The sequence below is a fragment of the Lynx rufus genome, unplaced genomic scaffold, assembly GCF_022079265.1.
Source record: "Lynx rufus isolate CCGP_SWC_20201006 ecotype Redwood Valley unplaced genomic scaffold, mLynRuf1.p SCAF_17, whole genome shotgun sequence".
NCBI classification, from domain to species: domain Eukaryota; kingdom Metazoa; phylum Chordata; class Mammalia; order Carnivora; family Felidae; genus Lynx; species Lynx rufus.
In genome coordinates this window covers 13,564,045-13,583,850 of record NW_025814831.1, presented here as the reverse complement: position 1 = coordinate 13,583,850, position 19,806 = coordinate 13,564,045, and the positions used below count along the sequence as shown (strand labels likewise).

Sequence of the window (19,806 nt, the reverse complement as noted above, 5' to 3'; positions counted from 1 at the left end):
CTATATATTATAATAATTATATATAATATATTATATATTAATATATTATATTATTAATTATAATATTATAATTATATATTTATATATTATAATTATTTATATATATTTATATATATTATATATAATATATATTTATATACATAATATATATTTATATTATATATTATTAATTATATTATATTATATATAAATATATAATATATTATATATAAATATGTATAATTATATATATATAATAATTATATATATATTTTTTTTAAGGTGTCACAGATACTGACAAGGCACAAATTAAAACTGTAACTACATCACAATGGAACCAGTAAACTATCAGCCCGGGACAGGTCAACATAATGACAAATCACTGTAGATTACAAAATCCCCGAGATTATGCCACCATAATATAGCATAAAGTGATTTTTAAAATGGTGGCACTGAGTTACCGAGAAAAATCATTATTTCAGGAAGTTCTTATATTTTAGAAATAAATAATAATCACATCCTCAAAATGATAAGAAGTTTGAAAAATGACCGGTGTTTTGAGTATCATAGGAAAGAAATGTTCAGACACAATGGCCAGCCAATCACACAAAAGTAGTATGTCATGGGCACCCTTACGACAATGCGCTTGGGGTTCTTACCGGCAAAGTTTTGATCATATTGAACCCCTGACTGTCTTTGTGAATGCCACTAGTCCAGTCTTCCAGTGGGATAGGCTTACTCGGAATATGATGCATGGATTTGAGATAACTACAGCTGTTTTTCAATGTTGGCACGACTGTTGTGACAAAGCACTCAGTAGATGCTCCCCAGACAACTAACGCCAATGAGGTTGAACCCTGGAAATATCCAAGTAAATGAAGATTACTTAAAGTAACTGTTACAGGCTCAAGTGTGTTCACTCAAAATTTGTATGTTGAAGCCCTAACTCCCAGTGTCTCAGAACGTGGCTATTATTTAGAGACAGGGCCTTCACAGAGGGGATTAAGTTAAACTGAGATCATCAGGGTGCACCCTAATTCGATATAATGGCTGTCTTTATAACAAGAGGAAATTTGAACACAGACACACACAGAGGTGAGACAGCGTAAAGACGCGAGGAAAAGACGGCCGTCTACAAGCCAGGGCGTGAGGCCTCAGAAGAAACCAACCCTGTTGACATCTTGATCTGGGAATTCCAGCCCCCACACCCGTGAGAAAATGAATTTCTGTGGTTTAAGACTCCTAGTCTGTGGTATTTTGTTATGACAACCCAAGTAAACTAACACAGTGACCAATGAAAGAATATACAAAGAGAGGGGCGCCTGGGTGGTCAGTCCGTTCAATGTCCGACTGGGACTCAGGTCATGATCTGCTTGTGAATTTGAGCCTCGCATTGGGCTCTGTGATGACAGCTCAGAGCCTGGAGCCTGTTTCAGATTCTGTGTCTCCATCTCTTTCTCTCTCTGCCCCTCCCTGCTCGTGGCCTCTCTCTCAAAAATAATAAACATTAAAAAAATTTAAGAATATCTGAAAAGAAATGAGTGAAAATAGAAATAGAGAGATATGTTTGACCATAAAGATTGTTTGAGAATAAATCATGACAGAAAACACTTTCTTTTCCAGGAAGAAGTACATTGCTATCTAACAGCTGTGGGCAACACTGGAAATGAGAAAGCTTATGAAATAAACTCCATTATTACACCCTACTCAGACTGATGATGCTTCCCCCCCTTCCCTCATGAACATCTGGAGATTTGCTTGGATGATGTGAATAAAATAACTTCCACTGGTATTCATTTTGAAAAGAAGATATACATGTAGCAATTGCTGTAGCTCACAAAGATATGTTTTTAGTAGGAATTTATGCACAATATGTGTGTTTGAACACATTTTGTTGAATATTCAACAAAATTAGCTATATTCCGTTTGAAATTTTAAAGTCTTTTTGGAATTTTAAAAATCTAGAAATACTAATAACTGTAGTGGTGTTGTAGACTGTACCTCTGTCCCCGTACTCTGTACCCATTAAACATGATGTATTTTTAAAAAGTTGGACCAGAATCTAAACACGGTTTGTTCTACAATTAAAGAGAATATGGTTAGGGTTGGGAGACATGCAAGTTAAATAAGAAACAAGGAAGCAAACAAAAAAAAATCCAAAATGTTGGACATTCTATAACACAACTGATCTGATTTCTACGATTCAATGACAAGGGAAGAAAATGGACTGGTACCTACCTTCAAACAAAAGACACTTCAGAGAAAAATAATTACGTGCTGTGTGAATCTTGTTTGGATCCAAATTCAAACAAAACAATTATAAAAATATTTTTAAGAAAATTGGGGAAATTTGATTATGGACTAGGTTTTATAGGATGCCAAAAATTGTTTAAAAAGTTTTAGGAAAAACAATGGCATGATAATAGTTATGTGAGAGATAGTCACATATTTTTTATACACGTGTATTGAATCATGTAAGAAGTGAAATGGCATGATGTTTGCTTTCATTCTGAAATATCTCAGACAATAAACCAAAAACCAAAGAGCGGGGGGAAGGGGTGATGATAAAACAAAAGTAGCAATGTCTTGACTACTGTTTGAGTATTAAGTACATGGAAATTCTACTTGTTTGTGCATCCAAAAATCTTCATGATAAAAACAACTTTGAAATATGTAGAAAAATATTTAGTAACTCAAAAGGATTAAACCATACAGTTAAATGGAAGGGGCAAAATGTTCAAAGTGTATGTACAAAGCTCTCCCAGTTTTAGGGAAAAAAAGAAAAGAAAAATACAGTTCGTTTATAGTGACTGAGGATTTTCTACATGCCAGGCATTATTTAAAAAAAATTTTTTTAATGTTTATTTCTGAGAGACAGAGAGAGAGAGAGAGAGACAGGCAGAAAGAGAGAGGGAGACACAGAATCCGAAGCAGTCTCCAGGCTCTGAGCTGTCAGCACAGAGCCCAATGTGGGGCTCAAATTTGTGAACCACGAGGTCATGAGCAGAAGTCTGACGCCCAACCGACTGAGCCAACCAGGTGCCCCTAGACATTGTTTTAGATGTCCTACTTGAATTATCACATTTAATTCTCAAAAACAACCCTATGAGGTAGGTATTATCATTACCATCTCCATTTTCTAGATGAGGATACTGAGCCATGGTAAAGTGACCTTCCCAAGTTCACAGACAGTACCAGAAGATCTATACCAGCCAGTCTTCTACAAAACTCATTCAACCTCTGTTCTGTACTGCTACAATGCCTTTGGTTAATTCCCAAATGTTAAAAGTGCTTAGTCATTCTTGATAGATAGGGTTATGTGTGATTTTCTCTTCTTTCTCTTAGTTTATACTCTAAGTTTTCCATAATTAATAGATTTTTTTTTGTAACTAAAATCTTACTTGACGTAAAGCTTTGCTAGCTGCAGAAATTTTCATTACGTAACTATCAGTATCATCGAAAGAGCCTTCAGTTTTAACTTCTAACAAATTTGGATTTCCAACAATGACATTCAGTAGTGGTATTTGAAGTGTTCGAACACCTATGGAAACAAGGCCAAAGGTTAAAATTAAATCACTGGGTGTCAACTATACTAAAATATCTGTATCTACATTTATATCTATCTCTCCAGGTAAAATTCTTCTGGAAATTAATAAAAAGGAAAAAATTAAATCATGAAAAATTTATTTTTTATTTACTTTTTAAAATATTTATTGAGAGAGAGAGAGAGGGAATGAATCCCAAGCAGGCTCTGCACTGTCAGTGCAGAGCCCCATGTGAGGCTCTAACTCATGAACCGCGAGGTCATGACCTGAGCCGAAATCAAAAGTTGGGCGCTTAACCAACTGAGCAACCCAAGGGCTGCATAATCATGAAAATTTTAAACGATTTCATAATGACTGGCTAATCAGGATTCTAGAACATCTGCAGAGTCCGTTATGAAGGATGCATAATGGCCACAAATATAGTTAGGAATTTATGTAGAGTTAACTTTGATGGTTCTTAGAAAAATTCAACTTTGCAAATATTTTCTCAAAGAAATATTGCTCCCCTCCACTTCTCGTTCTTCAGCCAAGTTCTCAAATGCGTGGAAAGGTCACTTGGACAGTACCGGTCACACTGAACTGCATGGCTCAGGGAAGAAACTGAAGGATACATGCTCAGTTAAAAGAGCTGTCGGCCACCGTTGCCAAGACAAAACTAGGCAGTTAACGCGGCACATCGTCAGCCAGTCTCTGCCTTGCAATCACTCCATACTGAGAAATTTAATAGAAAAAGAGATTTGGCAGAGCAAGTAGTCTAACTTCCATCCTTACAAATCAGAAAGGGCTGAGAAGTAGGAAATGATTAGCCTGAAGTTTCATCTGCAACAGTTTCCCTTAAACCAAAGCGATCTGGCCAGTGCTTCCTAAACTATCATCAGGTATTCTGTTAACACGCAGATTCTGATTTAGCGGGGTCTGTGGAGGGCACTGAAGCTCCACACCCCCCTCAGCTTTATTGACGTATAACTGACAAAGAAAACTGGATATATTTAAAGCGTATAATATGATGATTTCATGTATATGTGTGTGTGTATACATATACATAGACACTGTCAAATGATCATCACAATAAGTTAATTACACACCCACCACCTCACAGTTACTTTGTGTGTGTGGTGAGAACATATGAGATCTACTCTTAGAAAATTTCAAGGATATAATGCAGTACTATTAACTATAGTCACCATGTCATATATTACATCCCCAGAACTTACTCACTTTACGATGACTCACTTTACAGTGAGAAGTATCTACTGACATCGGTCTATTTCTTTTTACTCCTGAACCCCTGGCAACCAGCATTCTACTCTCAATTTCTGTGAGTTAGACTTTTTAAAAATTAGACTCCACACCTGAGTGAGATAACACAGCACTTGTCTATCCCTATGTGGCTGATTTCACTTAGCATATCATCCATATTCATCACACACACACACACACACACACACACACACATCATGTTTTCTTTATCCATTCATCCATCAACCGACACTCAGGTTGTTTCCGTAGCTTGGCTATTGTAATGCCACAATGAATATGGGACTGCAGATATCTCTTTGAGATACTGATTACATCTCCTTCAGATAGACACCCAGAAGTGCGATTGCTGGATCATATCATAGTTCTATTTCTAATTTTTTAGGAACTCCCATACTGTTTTCCATAGTGTCTGTTCCAGTTTACATTCCCACCAACAGTGCATGAGCTTTCCCTTTTCTCCGTATCTTCAGCAGTCCTTGCTAGCTCTTGGCGTTATGATACTAGTCATTCTAACAGGTGTGAGGTGATACCTCACTGTGGTCTTGATTTGCATTTTCCTAATGATTTGTGATGGTGAGCACCTTTTCACGTTATCTGTTGGTCATTCATATGCCTTCCTTGAAAAATGTCTATTCAGGTTCTTTGCCTATTTTTTTAATTGCATTATTTGTAGGGTTTTGTTTGTTTTTGCTATTGAGTTGTATGAGTTCCTTATGTATTGTAAGTATTACCCAACCCCTTATTGCACATATGGTTTGCAAATATTTTCACCCACTCTGTAGGTTGTCTTTTCATTTTGCTTATGGTTTCTTTTGCTGTGCAGAAGCTTTTCAGTTTGATGTAGTCCCACTTGTTTACTGCTGTTTTTGCTGCCCTTGAATTTTGTGTCATATCCAAGTCATTGCCAAGACCAATGTCAAGGATCTTTCGCCCTATCTTATCTTCTGGAGTTTTATGGCTTCAGATCTTAACATTTAAGTCTTTATTCCATTTCATTAGTTTTTGTGAGGGGTATAAGATAGGGGTCCAGTTTCATTCTTTTGGATATGATGATCCAGTTTTCCCAACACTGGATCTATCAGAGGATAGATCCCACTGTGTGTTCTTGCCTCCCTTGTCAACGATTAGTTAACCATATATGTATGGGTTTATTTCTGGGCTTTCTATTCTTCTCCATTGGCCTATGTGTCTGCTTTTATGCCAGGACCATATGTTTTGATTAATATAGTGTTGTAATGTAGTTTGAAATCACGGAGTGTGATGCTTCCAGCTTTGTTCTTTCTTGTTTAAAAAAATTTTGAGAGAGAGAGAGAGCAAGGGAAGGGCAGAGAGAGAGACAGAGAGAGACAGAGAGAGAGAGAGTCCCAAGCATGCTCCACGCTGTCAGTAAAGAGCCCAATATGGGGCTTGAACCCATAAACCGTGAGATCATGACCTGAGCCGAAAGAGTCAGACACTTAACCGAGTCACCCAGGTGCCCCCTAGCTTTGTTCTCTCCAAAGACTGCTTTACTATTCAGGGACTTTAATGTGATGTATGACATTAACAGAATGAAGGGTAAAATCATTGATCATCTCGATAAATGCAGAAAAAGCATTTGACAAAATAGGGGTTTTCACAGAAATAGAACAAAAAACCCTAAAATTTGTGTGGAACCACAAAAGACTCTGTACTTCGTACAAGTACCCAGATGCTGCTGATGTGGCTCGTCAAGACACCCACACTTTGTATAGCATGCACTAGGCTTTTCTTCACAAAGAGGCAATTGAGTTGATTTGCTGATTACTATTGGCTTCCATCAAACTGAACAAGTAAAACTATATAATTCAACAACACATTTGGTATATTTTAAAGCTGCAATAATTAGAACGCCGTAGGATTTGTGCCCGAATACAAAGAGATAACAAAGGAACAGAGTTTTAAATATCCAGAATGGTCCAAGTGATAGGTAAATTGTTTACAAGATAAAGTTGTATTTGAAATCAGTTAAGAAAGGACACACTGTTCAAGAAGTGATGTTCGAACAACTAGCTAACCACCTACGATATACCAAAGCAAAATCTAGATCAATTAAAGACTTGGAAAGTTAAAACCATAAAATTAAAACTCTAAAATTACTTGAAGGAAATATGGACAATGAGTCATATAATCAATGAGAGGATTCTAAGGGTTTCAAGAGGAAGCTTTCCACAAAATTTAAGTCCACAATATTGATTGAAACAGAAATAGATGTCCTCCATTTTTTTCGAAGGCCGTAATTTTCATTTGTATAAATTGTATTTGGTTCTGCTTTTCAAAATGAGCCCTTTTAAAAGTAGCGTTTTGTCCTTTCATCATGGTTCAGGTCTTCTTTTGTCTCTTCGAGAGTTTTACATGTACTTGTTTTATTGTGTCTTTCTGATTTTTCTATTATCTCAACTTCTTAGAGACTAAACATCGAGTTCTTGGAGAGAGCCTGCAGACTTTTACATTTAGGTCATTTTCTTACATGTTTTAAAATTCTTGTCCTTGGGACGCCTGGGTGGGTTAAGTGGTTCAGGTCATGATCTCACGGTTGTGGGATCGAGTCCTGCTTGGAATTCTTTCTCTTCTCCTCTCTCTGCCCCTCTCCTGCACATTCTCCCTCCCTCTCAAAATAAATAATAAGATAAACATTAAGAAAATAAAACAAGATTCTTTTCCTCAATTCATGTTCAATGGATATTGATTTTTCCACGGAAGTCTATGTTCCCTGGGTCATGAAAGTATTCCTACGAAGCTTGCCTATGCTGGAGCCCAGGTCTTATAATTATTTCTCAGCTTGGGATTCCTGCAACTGGTGTGTAGTCTCTGGGGATTATACAGTCTTGGAGTCTGGGGTTTTTAAGGAGTTGGGGTTTTTACAGGAGATCCTTTTTTTCCACTTTGAGTCTTGTGGAGACGATAACCTCCCGAGCTCCCTCTCTGGTTTGTTGGTAAAGTTTTCCTAATCCCCTCTTCATGATTTAAGCTCTTAGCTTTACTTAATGGTCTTGGTTCCAACCTCCTACCACAAAGCATATTCTGCTAATGCTTGGGCATTAAAATCCATCCCTCTGTCTATATGGCCTATATCTGAGTCTCACATCCTTCAGGGAGCCACAAAGTAGCTAATTTATTTGGCTTTGAGTTCCCTCTTCATTTCTGGCGACAAGATTTTTTTCTCTTTTGCTCCCTTCCTTCCATCTTTCCTCTTCTCTTTCTAGCTCAGCTTTTTACTAAAATTTTTATTTTATTTTTCTAGTATGCCATTTCTCCATCATCTTTAGGAAGTTTAATATTACTTTTATAATAAGTAAATGTCATGGAAAAATAGGGAAAAGTATAGAATTCTATTTTAAAAGGCTTTTGGGGGGCTTAAAATAAATACTTGAAATAATTACAACAACACCAAAGTAACTAAAAGATTTTCTTTTCAGAGGACAGCAAAAATCTAAACTAAAATCCTGTGTAAATTTGGGCTGGTAACTTAACTCACTTTCCTCATTTGTAAATGAGAATTAAAATCTAGCCTTTTAGAGTTGTTGTAAGTAGTAAAAATACACAAAAATAATTTAGTACAGAGCCTCGCACACAGTAAGCATTCAGTCATTAGCAGCTCATACTGTGATTAGCAGAATGCCAGTTACTACATAAGCCAAAGATAAAGGAAATAATATCAAAGAGTATACATTCCAGAAAAACAACAACATCTCCTTTTGATGTTTCCCAATACAAATAAGCTTACCTTTTGTATTAGGTATGACCTTAACTTTTAAAGTATGAGACTTCCCCAGATCAATGTATTTCAGGACATTGAGTGATAGGGAATCATCATGTTGTTGAAACCAGTAATTACATGGTTTTGCATATATTTTCCACATTCGTCCATTCCTGTGCCCAAAGTTGTATAAGAACCAAGAGTCTTTGGGGACGGTCATATTGTTGAGTACTTTTGCAGGCATGGTAGCAATAGCCAAGGCATTCTTATCATCTAAAATGCTTATGATTATGAAGCTGCTGTAACCAGGAATCACCACGGTCTTCTCCACATCCAGATCTTGAAATGAAGAAATGGTACCTGAGGCTACAACAGGAATCATTTATTATAAAATAAAATAGCAAATGTTCTCCAAGCACACTGGTGGACGTAACTGATGAAAACACAATTTGAGTTTTTAAACTATGGTCTTAACCAGAGAACACGCTGGCCAGATTTTGAGGTCAGAATTCAAATTATTTTGTAGAAAGTATATCACAAATATGTCAAGCACAAACCTATACTTTAACTTTATTATGAAACTAGTTCTATAAAATCCTTATCAGAAAAAAAAAATACCCACATAGGGCTAAGTAATGACAAAAAAGCTGATTACTATAGAAATGCCAAGAACCTTAATAATTTAGAATCTTCACAAGAGAAGGATAACATAGCCAGTGATTCCCCAGTACCTAAAGGTGTGCCTATTACATAGAAGGTGCTCAACAAATATTTGCTGAGTAGATGAGTAATTGTTCAGAAAAAGCATGTAGATTTAAAAGAAACTAGACTTTAGGGAAGGACCGTGAGGAACACCACCATATAAGGAATGGAAAGGGAGAAAGATTTCCCCAAGCAGATAAAGAAGAAATCAGTGGAGAAAATCCATCAGAAAGGATGTGCAGGGAGCCAAAAGAAGGCTGTTTCAAGGAAGGGGAGTCATCACAATCAAATGTCTTTGATAGGTCATGAAACATACCACCACCACCAATATTCTCCTCATTCTGAAAAAATAAAGCGGTCAGAAGAGACCCTCCTAGCTCTCTTTATCATGTACACATGCTCTAATTTTCTCCCACTTAAAACAAACCAACAAAAATCCTTTCCCAGCTTTCTTTCAACTGCCACATAATCTCTCTCCTCCCCTTATAAACAATTCCTCGAGACAGTTGCCTGCATCCACTGTCTTCAATTCCTCTCCTTTCCTAATGTTTAGAAACTAATCCAACCAGACTTTCATCTATACTACTCCACCTAACAAAAGCTTTTGTCAGTAACTTTCATACAGATCTGCTGGTCAGTTTTCCTTCCTCTTCTGACCTGACCTCCTTCTTGAAAGACCTTCCTCACCTGGCTTCTGAGAGACAGTTTCTCTTAGTTCTTCTTTGAGCAGACCATCCAGTCTCCTTTCCTGACTTGTCGGAATGTTAGGGATTGCATCTTAGGCCTTTTCTTTCCGTATTTACACTCATCTTGCGGGCGACGTCATCTGGTCGCATAGCATCAACTATCATACATGTGCCGATGGCTCAAATTTCTCTCTCCAGTCCAGATGCCTTTCCTGAACTCCACATTTGTCTTCCTAAATGTGAACCTCATTTCCCCACTTGGATGAGTAACAGGCATCTTCAATTTAATATAATCTCTCACCTGATTACTTCAACTTCGAAACTGATTTCTCTTGTCCTTTCCTTCTTAACCTCTCTCCATCACCTACGCAGTATATTCTCAACACGGGAACCAAAGTGAACATGTTAAAATCTAAGTCCAGTCGTGTTACTTTCTGCATGAAACCCTCCAATGGCTCCCCCATTTACTCACAATAAAATCCAAATCCTTACAGTAAACTATACTAACTTTGGCTTTGTATCTATCACGTATAATCCTTTGAAAAGAATTACCCTACATAACAGTGATTTAAAATTATTTTAGTATGTAGGGCAAAATCTACATGAACAATTTTTTTTTCGGATTTCTGTTTGTTTGTTTGTTTGTTTGTTTTTTTTTACTTCTCCTGAATACTGCTTATGATGAAATCAATAACATTACAGGCATAAAAGACAGGCACTAGTATCGGTGAAATATTAATGAAGTTATAGTCAGGGTTTGTTATATTAGAAACCAAAACTTCCTCCAGGAACCTGAGTATGTAGACTTCAGCAGATTGTCAACTGGACAAAATTTTGAAATATACTGTTTTATAAGTAAGCATGAACAATCCTCCTAAAAAGATAATTCATCTTTTTTTTTTAAGCTATCAGAAATGTGCTATATTATTACACTTACTTTGCGGTTGAAGAGTAAGTTTATAGGTGACATTGCCAGTTTGAGTAATGGAAAGGGAACTAGACAAACAAGAGCTCTCGTTCACTTCTTCTATTCCAAAAGGGTCTATCACTTCCACAATAATAGAGGACAAAAATCCTTCAGTAAGGTTATGTTGTAGTATCTCTCTTATATAAGCTGTTCCAGTTTTCCTAAAGACCAAAGCAACAAATATCAAACCCATCTGGATAAAACAGTGGTTTAAATGAGCAAGTTTGTGAAAATATGATTTAGAAATATATCAAAAATGGCTAACAAATGAGTATTTGATTATCATTTATTCAACCTCACTAGCAATCAATGAAATCTCAACCACTGCAACTAGATACAGTTTTTCACCCATCAGAGATTAGCAAAGATTTTTATTATTTATTTATTTATTTATTTAATGTTTATTTATTATTGAGAGACAGAGAGACACAGAGCATGAGCGGGGGAGGGGCAGAGACAGGAGAAGACATAGAATACAAAGCAGGCTCCAGGCTCTGAGGTGTCAGCACAGAGCCCCACGTGGGCCTCGAACTCACAAACCGGGAGATAATGACCTGAGCTAAAGTCGGAGGCTTAACTGTCTGAGCCACCCAGGCACCCCAGCAAAGATTTTTAAATGACAGGGTTCATGAGTGGCAAGAATTGAGTGGAGATAGGCACTCATCCACTACTGATGGTTTGTAAATTGGTACAAGCTTCCCAGAAAGCAGACTGACATTGTGCATGAAGGGCTCTATCATTATTTCCCCTCTATGATTCCATGAGTCTACTGACAGGGCTCTATCCTAAGGCAATAACTTGAAACGCAGAAAAAGAAAAAAAGCTTTCCACACAAAGATGTTCATCATGGCATTATGATGAAAGTTAGAAATAAGAAATACCGACAATCAGAGAATTAAGTAAATGATAATACATGATCTAGTTAGAATAGATGTAACTATTAAAATCGTATTTAGAAAGTGTTTTTCCTTATATAAGGAAAGTGGTCATGTTCTAATGTCTAAATGAAAGAAGTAATGTAATCCGTGAGCGTGGAATGTTTTTCCGTTTCTTTGTGTCCTCGATTTCTTTCATAAGTGTTTTAAAGTTTTCAGAGTATAGATCTTTTACTTCTTTGGTCAGGTTTATTCCTTGGTATCTTACTGCTTTTGGTGCAATTATAAATGGGATTGATTCCATGATTTCTCTTTCCGCTGCTTCATTATTGGTGCATAGAAATGCAACAGATTTCTGTATATTGATTTTTATATCCTACGACTTGGTTGAATTCATGTATCATTCTAGCAATTTTTTTGGTGTAGTCTTTCAGATCAGAAGAACAAATATTGTTAAAATGTCTATACAACCAAAGCAGTCTACACATTCAATGCAACCTGTATCAAAATAACACCAGCATTTTTTCAGAGATAGAACAATCCTAAAATGTGTATGGAACCACAAAAGACTCCAAATAGCCAAACTAATGTTGAAAAAGAAAAGCAAAGTGAGAGTCATCACAATTCCAAACGTCAAGCTGTATTACAAAGCTGTAATCATCAAGAGTATGGTACTGGCCCAAAAACAGATACATAGATCAATGGAACAGAGTAGAGGACCGAGAAGTGGACCCACAACTGTATGGTCAACTCATCTTTGACAAAACAGGAAAGAATATCCAGTGGAAAAAAGACACTCTCTTCAACAAATGGTGTTGGGAAAACAGGACAGCGACATGCAGAAGAATGAAACTGTATCACTTTGGTACACCATATACAACATAAATTCAAAATGGTTGAAAGACCTAAATGTAAGACAGGAAACCATCAAAATCCTAGAGAAGAACACAGGCAGCAACTTCTTTGACCTCAGCCACAGCAACTTCTTGCTATACACATCTCCGGAGGCAAAGGAAACAAAAGCAAAAATGAACTACTGGGACTTCATGAAAATAAAAACCATGTGCACAGAGAAGGCAACAATCAACAAAACTAAAAGGCAGACTACGGTATGGGAGAAAGTATTTGCAAATGACATATTGGATAAAGGGCTAGTATCCAAAATCTATAAAGAACTTACCAAACTCAACACCCCCCCCACCCCCCCACCCCCCCACCAAGTCCAGTTAAGAAATGGGCAGAAGACATGAATAGACACTTTGCCAAAGAAGACATCCAGGTGGCTAACACACACATGAAAAAAATGCTCAACATCACTCATTACCAGGGAAATACAAATCAAAACCACAATGAGATACCACCTCACACCAGGCGGAGTGGTTAAAATTAACAACTCAGGAAACAACAGATGTTGGCAAGGATGTGGAGAAAGGGGAACACTCTTGCACTGTTGATGGGAATGTAAACTGGTACAGCCACTCTGGAAAACAGTTTAGAGGTTCCTCAGAAAGTTAGAGATAGAACTACTCTATGACCCAGCAATTACACTACTAGGTATTTATCTAAAGGATACAAAAATACTGATGCAAAGGGGTACAGGCACCCCAGTGTTTATAGCAGCATTATCAACAATAGCCAAATGATGGAAAGAGCCCAAATGTCCACAAGCTGATGAATGGATAAAGAAGATACGATACAGATATAGATGTAGATACAGACACATAGATATAGATATATGGATACATATACAGTGAACTATTAGTCATCAAAAAGAATAAAATCTTGCCATTTGCAATGGCATGGAGCTAGAGTGTATTATGCTAAATGAAACAAGTTCATCAGAGTGATTTCACTCGTACGTGGAACTTAAGAAACAAAACAGATGAACATATGGGAAGGGAAGGAAAAATAAAATAAGATAAAAACAGAGAGGGAGGAAAACCATAAGACTCTCTTAACAGTAGAGACCCAACTGATGGTTGATGGAGGGAGGTGGGTGGGGAGATGGGCTAGATGGGTGATGGGCATTAAGGAGCACACTTGTTGTGATGAGCACTGGGTGTTGTATGTAAGCGATGAATCACTAAATTCTATTCCTGAAAACAATACTACACTGGATGTTAACTAACTTGAATTTAAATAAAATCTTGGAAGAAAAGAAACAAAGAATAAATGAAAGAAGCAAGGTGAAAAATGGTAAGCAAAAAATTAAAAATGCATATTTAAAAGGATTAATTGCTAACTCATCAAAATGTTTACAGTTGTGATCCTAATTTGCTTCTTCATGTTTATCTGACTCCTAAGAAATTTGCAAGGAGCAAGTACTTTACAGTCAAGGAAAAAAATCCATTTAAAAAATGTTAACTTGAAACATCCACATGCAAAAGAAAAAAAAATCTAGACACAGACTTTACACTCTTCGCAAAAATTAACTTGAAATGGATCACAGACTTAAATATAAAATGCAAAACCATAGAACTCATACAAGATTAACATAGGAGAAAAATCTACATGACCTTGGGTATGGGGATGACTTTTTAGATATAACACTGAAGTTATGATCCATGAAAGAAAACATTGATAAGCCATACTTTATTAAAATTAAAAACATCTGTTCTGTGAAAGACACTGTCAAGAGAATTAGAAGACAAACCACAGACTGGGGGAAAATATTGCAGAAGACACACCTGATAAAGGACTGTTACCCAAAATGAACTGTAGAGAAGGAAAAAAGCCTTTTTTTCTTTTTTTTTTTTTTTTCCTCTACCTCCCTAAATTCTGAACCTGAGGGCCTGGAAATTAAACTGACAAAAGACAGATTACAAGAAGAAAACAAATAGAGTTTATTTTTCTAATGTTTATTTATTTATCTATCTATCTACCTATCTATTTATTTATTTAGAGAGGGATAGAAAGCAAGTGGGGGAGGGGCAGAGAGAGAGAGAGAGAGAGAGAGAGAGGGAATCCCAAGCACTGTGAGCACGGACCCCACCGAGGGGCTTCACAAACTGTGAGAACATGACCTGAGCTGAAACCAAGAGTTGGATGCTTAACCAACTGAGCTACCTGGGTGTCCAACAAATAGAGTTTATTAACCTGTGTGTCATGTTTACACACTAGAGAAACTTCAGTGATGAGGAACTCAAGGTGGTTAGAACCTGAGGCTTACAAAGCATTTTAACCAAGAACAGTAAATTCTCTGAAAAGCGACAAGGCAAAGGAAAAGCGGTTTAGGCTTTCAGGAGTGCCAAATTGGAAAAGTAAATATGCCTCTGAGGGAAACTAAGGAAAGAGAAGTCTTGTTTAGTAAGATTGGTTATGTAGATTCCACTCTGGCCTCTGGGCTTAAAAGAGTCTCTGGAGATTAGGAATCATCTTGCCTTTCCTGGTGGGGAGGGAGAGGGCAGAGATTTTTTTTTTCTTTGTGTGTTTGTGCGCACACGCACGAGCTTAATTGCTTCACTGTTTTTCTTTGTTCTTTTTTCTTTTTGTAAGATGAGAATTCAGGAAAATGATAAAAATCTATGCTCTTCGTTAGAAGACCAGAGGAGAAATAAAAGCTCTTTCATTTATCAGTTGTGTGATGCCTTGAAATGCCTATCCCTACGAGTCACAGTGTCCTTACGTGCATTTTATTAAAGGGGCAACTTGGGTTTTAAGTCAGAGATTTGTTTTTCTTGTATCTGCTTCTTCTCAATTGTCTTCAGCTGAAAACAATCCTCATGCCAAACTGGAATATTTTGGGGTGGCACATTCTGATCCCCTACAATATAAAGAACTCTTAAAACTCAGTAATAAAAAAATCAACCCAATTTAAAAATGGGCAAATGAACTGAACAGACACCTCACCAAAGAAGATATACAGATGGTAGATAAGCATATGAAAAGATGCTCCACATCATACATCATCAGGAAATCCAAATTAAAACAATGATGAGATACCACCACACCTATTAGAATGGCCAATATACAAAACACTGACAACACTGAATGCCTGCAACAACATGGAGCAACAGGAACTCTCATTCATTGCTCGGGGCAATGCCGAATGGTACTGACACTTTGGAAGACAGTTTGGCAGCTACTTATAAAACTAAACATATTCTTACCACGTGATCCAGCAATCACATTTCTTGGTATTGATCCAAGTGAGTTGAAAACTTAAGCTCACACAAAAATCTAAACAAGGATGTTGATAAGAGCTTTTGTTCATAATTGACAAAAACTTAGAAGCAACCAAGATGTCCTTCAGCAGGTGAGTGGATAAATAAACTGTGGTGCATCCAGACAATGGAATATTATTCACCACTAGGAAGAAATGAGCTCTCAAGGCTCAGAGAGACACAAAGGAAAGTTAAATGCCTTTTACTAAGTGAAAGAAACCAACCAGAAAAGGCTGTATATTTTATGATTCCAACATACTGTAATGACTCCAACTGTATGACATTCTGGGAAAGACGAGACTATGAAGACAGAGAAGAGACCAGTGATTGCTAGGGGTTATCTGGGAGCGAGGGATGAATAGGCAGAGCACGGGGGATTTTTAAGGCAGTGAAACTCCTCTGTATGGTACTATAAGGTGGGTCCATGTCATACATTTGTCAAAACCCACAGAATATAGAACACTGAGAGTGAACCATAATATAAACTATGGACTTTGGGTGATGATGGTATGTCAATGTAGGTAATAAGTGTACCACCATAGTGCAGGACATTGACAGTGGGGAAGATTGTGTATGTGGGTGTGGAGGGTGGATGTATGAGAACTCTGTACTTCCTGTTCAGTTTTGCTATGGACCCAACACTTCTCTAAAGAGTAAAGTTTCTTAGGGGCTCCCATGTGGCTCAGTCGGTTAAGCTTCTGACTTCGGCTCAGGTCATGATCTCACAGTCTATAAGTTCGAGCCCCGCGTTGGACTCTCAGAGCATTGACAGCTCAGAGCCTGGATCCTGCTTCGGATTCTGTGTCTCCCTCTCTCTCTGCCCCATCCCCGTTCATGCTCTGTCTCTCTCTGTCTTGAAAATAAATAAAACATTAAAAAAATTAAAAAAAAGAGTGAAGTTTCTTAATGAGAAAAAATGACCCTCGTTGCCTCTGAAGTCAATGACCAATGGCCAGGCAGACACCTTGACTACCAAAGCTGTTTCTCCCCTTCTCCACTTGAGTCTCTTTTACTCAAGTGTCTAGGGTTTGCTGTTGGGGGTAATTAAGCTCTACTGTTCTGGGAGAGGTAAGAAATCAGTGGGTTGGTTTTTTTGTTTGTTGTTTTTTGACAGACAGAGAGAGAGAGAAAGGGAGGGAGGGAGTATGTGAGCAGGGGAGAGGGGCAGAGTTAGACAGAGAGAGAATCTTAAGCAGGCTCCATACTCAGAGCAGAACCCAACGTGGGGCTCGATCCCACAAACCTGTGAGATCATGACCTGAGCTGAAATCAAGAATCAGACACACAATCAACTGAGTCACCCAGGCGCCCCTAGTTATAAGACTTCTGATTTTGCTTTAGAGGAAGAAAGATCAATCCAACAAGAAAACAAAGGAAATAAAGCACAAAGTCATCACTCTCCATAAGTCCATTAGAGAACTAAGGTCACCAACTAACATGACCAACTAACATTAAATCCAGGGGAATAAGCCATTCCAAAGAGAGTCTGAACACAAGAAGAGACTTACCAATAGAAGAGCTTGGGAGGGAGAGACCCAGTGTTGGCCACAACATAAGCAAGTAAGAATTGGCTAAAATTGTTTAAAAAAAAAAAAAAAAAAAAAGGAAGCCCGAGTATATGCTTGCATTATGAGTTTGGAGAAGCTAGGGCACCTTTCAAAGGGGTGTCCCCTTTGAACTCACAAGTTACTTCCTTCCCATGGGCTTTCCCAGAGGCTCATGAGAAAGACGGGGCAGGGCAATAGACCAGAGAGACCCCCTGGTGGTGGTCCAGGCAGCATGGAGGATGGGAGGAAACAGGCATCAAGCATCACCCACTTTCTTGAACTTTCTTTCATAGGAAGCAAAAATTTCAAGCCATGGGAAGCAAGATATTAACCACTTTTGCACACTTGCCTCCAAAGAGGTGATCAGTGCTGGGAGAGGTGGTTGGAGGGTGCTGGCACTGAAGCCCTGCTTCCCTCCCTCCTCCCCTCCCTCTGTCCCCCTATGTAGCAAAAGCTTGAAGCTACTGGGAGACAGGAAGCAAAAGCCATGGGGCACAGGCAAAGACACATCAGGATGAGAGAAGTATAAAATAATACTCGACCCATTATAGAGGGTCAGGAAGCTGTCTTGTGTCTATAGTTTTGGTAGAATTATCTAGGGGTGCCTGGGTGGTACAGGTGGTCAAGCATCCAACTCAATTTTAAGCTCAGGCCACTGTCTTAGCACCTTTTAGTGAAAAGACTAGACTGTTCTTTTTGCATTCTTATCCAGTGTCACATTTACTGTCCATAAAAAGAATGTCTCTTGGGGCGCCTGGATGGCTCAGTTGGTTAAGCATCTGACTTTGGCTCAGTCTTGTGGTCTGTGAGTTCAAGCCCCACATCGGGCTCTGCACTGACAGCACAGAGCCTGCTTGGGATTCTGTCTCCCTCTCTCTCTGCCCCTCCCCTGCTTGCACATGCTCTTTCTCAAAAATAAATAAACATTAAAAAAAATTTTTTTAAAGCATTATCTCACTATGAGGAGAAGAGCCGGAAATTTCCACCCAAGATTGAATCTCAGATACCAGGCAGAATTTGGCTGCAAGAGGTAATTTCTATTAACAGATTATTGTTTTTTGGTGGTTTTTTTTTCCCCTCCCTTAATGGAACCTGACAAGCTGAACGTAACATTTAAATGCAAGGACGGGGCACCTGGGTGGCTCAGTTGGTTGGGCGTCCGACTTTGGCTCAGGTCATGATCTCGCGGTTCGTGGGTTCAAGCCCCGTGTCGGGCTTTGTGTTGACAGCTCAGAGCCTGGAGTCTGCTTTGAATTCTGTGTCTCCCTTTCTCTCTCTGCCCCTTCCCTACTCACTCTCTGTCTCTCAAAAATACATAAACATTGAAAAAAAAATTTTAAAGCAAGGACAAAGGCCAAGAAAAACCAGGAGGGGTTGTTACACAGAGTTTTAGTCACTGTGACAAAGGGAACATGAATACTCCAGTGAAGCAGAAGAGAGACAGAAACAGACTCCCTCACACATGGACTCATCACATGTTGCAGGGTGGGGGGAACCCACATCAGTGGGGGGAAAGAGTGACTTCTACAGATGGCTGGTTATATATATAAAAAAAGAAAGAAATCAGTTCCTACTTCACACGACACGCATTGGTTCTAGACAGACTAAACACTTAAAAATGAAAAGCCAAACTAAGACTATTACACGAAAACACAGGAGAGTTGCCAAATAGATCGTGGTGTATTAATGTGAGTGAATTACAGATGCATCAATACCGAGGAATTTAAAAAGCATATCGCTGTATGGAAAAGCATATCGCTGTATGGAAAAGGCAAGTCACAGAAGAATAATACATTTAGCAAAACTAAATAGTATGTTTTGATGCATGGGTACATGTTAAAGCCATAAAGAAAAAAATGTGTCAATGTTCACGCAGAAATCAAGATGATGCTGATCTCTGGGGGACCAGGCCTAGTGTTGGGGTGGGGAAGAAAGGAGACCTTCCCAGGGGGATTGCCCAAGGGGTGGAGGGAACCAGCAGGGTGGACAGGTAGAGTAGTGGCCTTGTCCCTTCCAAAGGACTCTGGAGGAGGGCCTCTCCATCAGGAGGGCCTCTCCCCCTTTTATTTCACCTGCTTTCTCTCCCCCGAACTCTGGAAGGGCTAGAAACCATAAGCTTCAAGGGAAGAAGATACTAGAAGCTGAAAAATAGTAAGAATGAGCAATACCCCACCTCCCCCAGCTCCCCAGTCCAGGTCAGGCCCAAACAGGGGCTGGGAAACAAATTTAAATTGGGTAAGAATTTGACCTCCCCTAAAACACTGGACAAGAAGAGAGTCACGTGATTCTTAGACTGACTTAGACATTTTTAGACCAAGGAAATATTCACCTGCCCTCGAAGAGAAAAGCTATGGGACTTGCCTG

General features: G+C 38.4%; 1 protein-coding gene across 1 annotated transcript in view; it reads right to left on the bottom strand.

Moving 5' to 3' along the window:
• The window catches only part of CATSPERB (cation channel sperm associated auxiliary subunit beta), a 103,090-nt gene that overhangs the window by 18,078 nt on the left and 65,206 nt on the right, over positions 1–19,806 (bottom strand). The window contains exons 17-20 of the mRNA XM_047079922.1: positions 10,828–11,018; positions 8,530–8,862; positions 3,381–3,520; positions 639–836 (exon numbers count right to left, since the gene is read on the bottom strand). Coding sequence (XP_046935878.1) covers positions 639–836; positions 3,381–3,520; positions 8,530–8,862; positions 10,828–11,018 — 862 coding nt within the window. The remainder of the gene's footprint in view (positions 1–638; positions 837–3,380; positions 3,521–8,529; positions 8,863–10,827; positions 11,019–19,806) is intronic.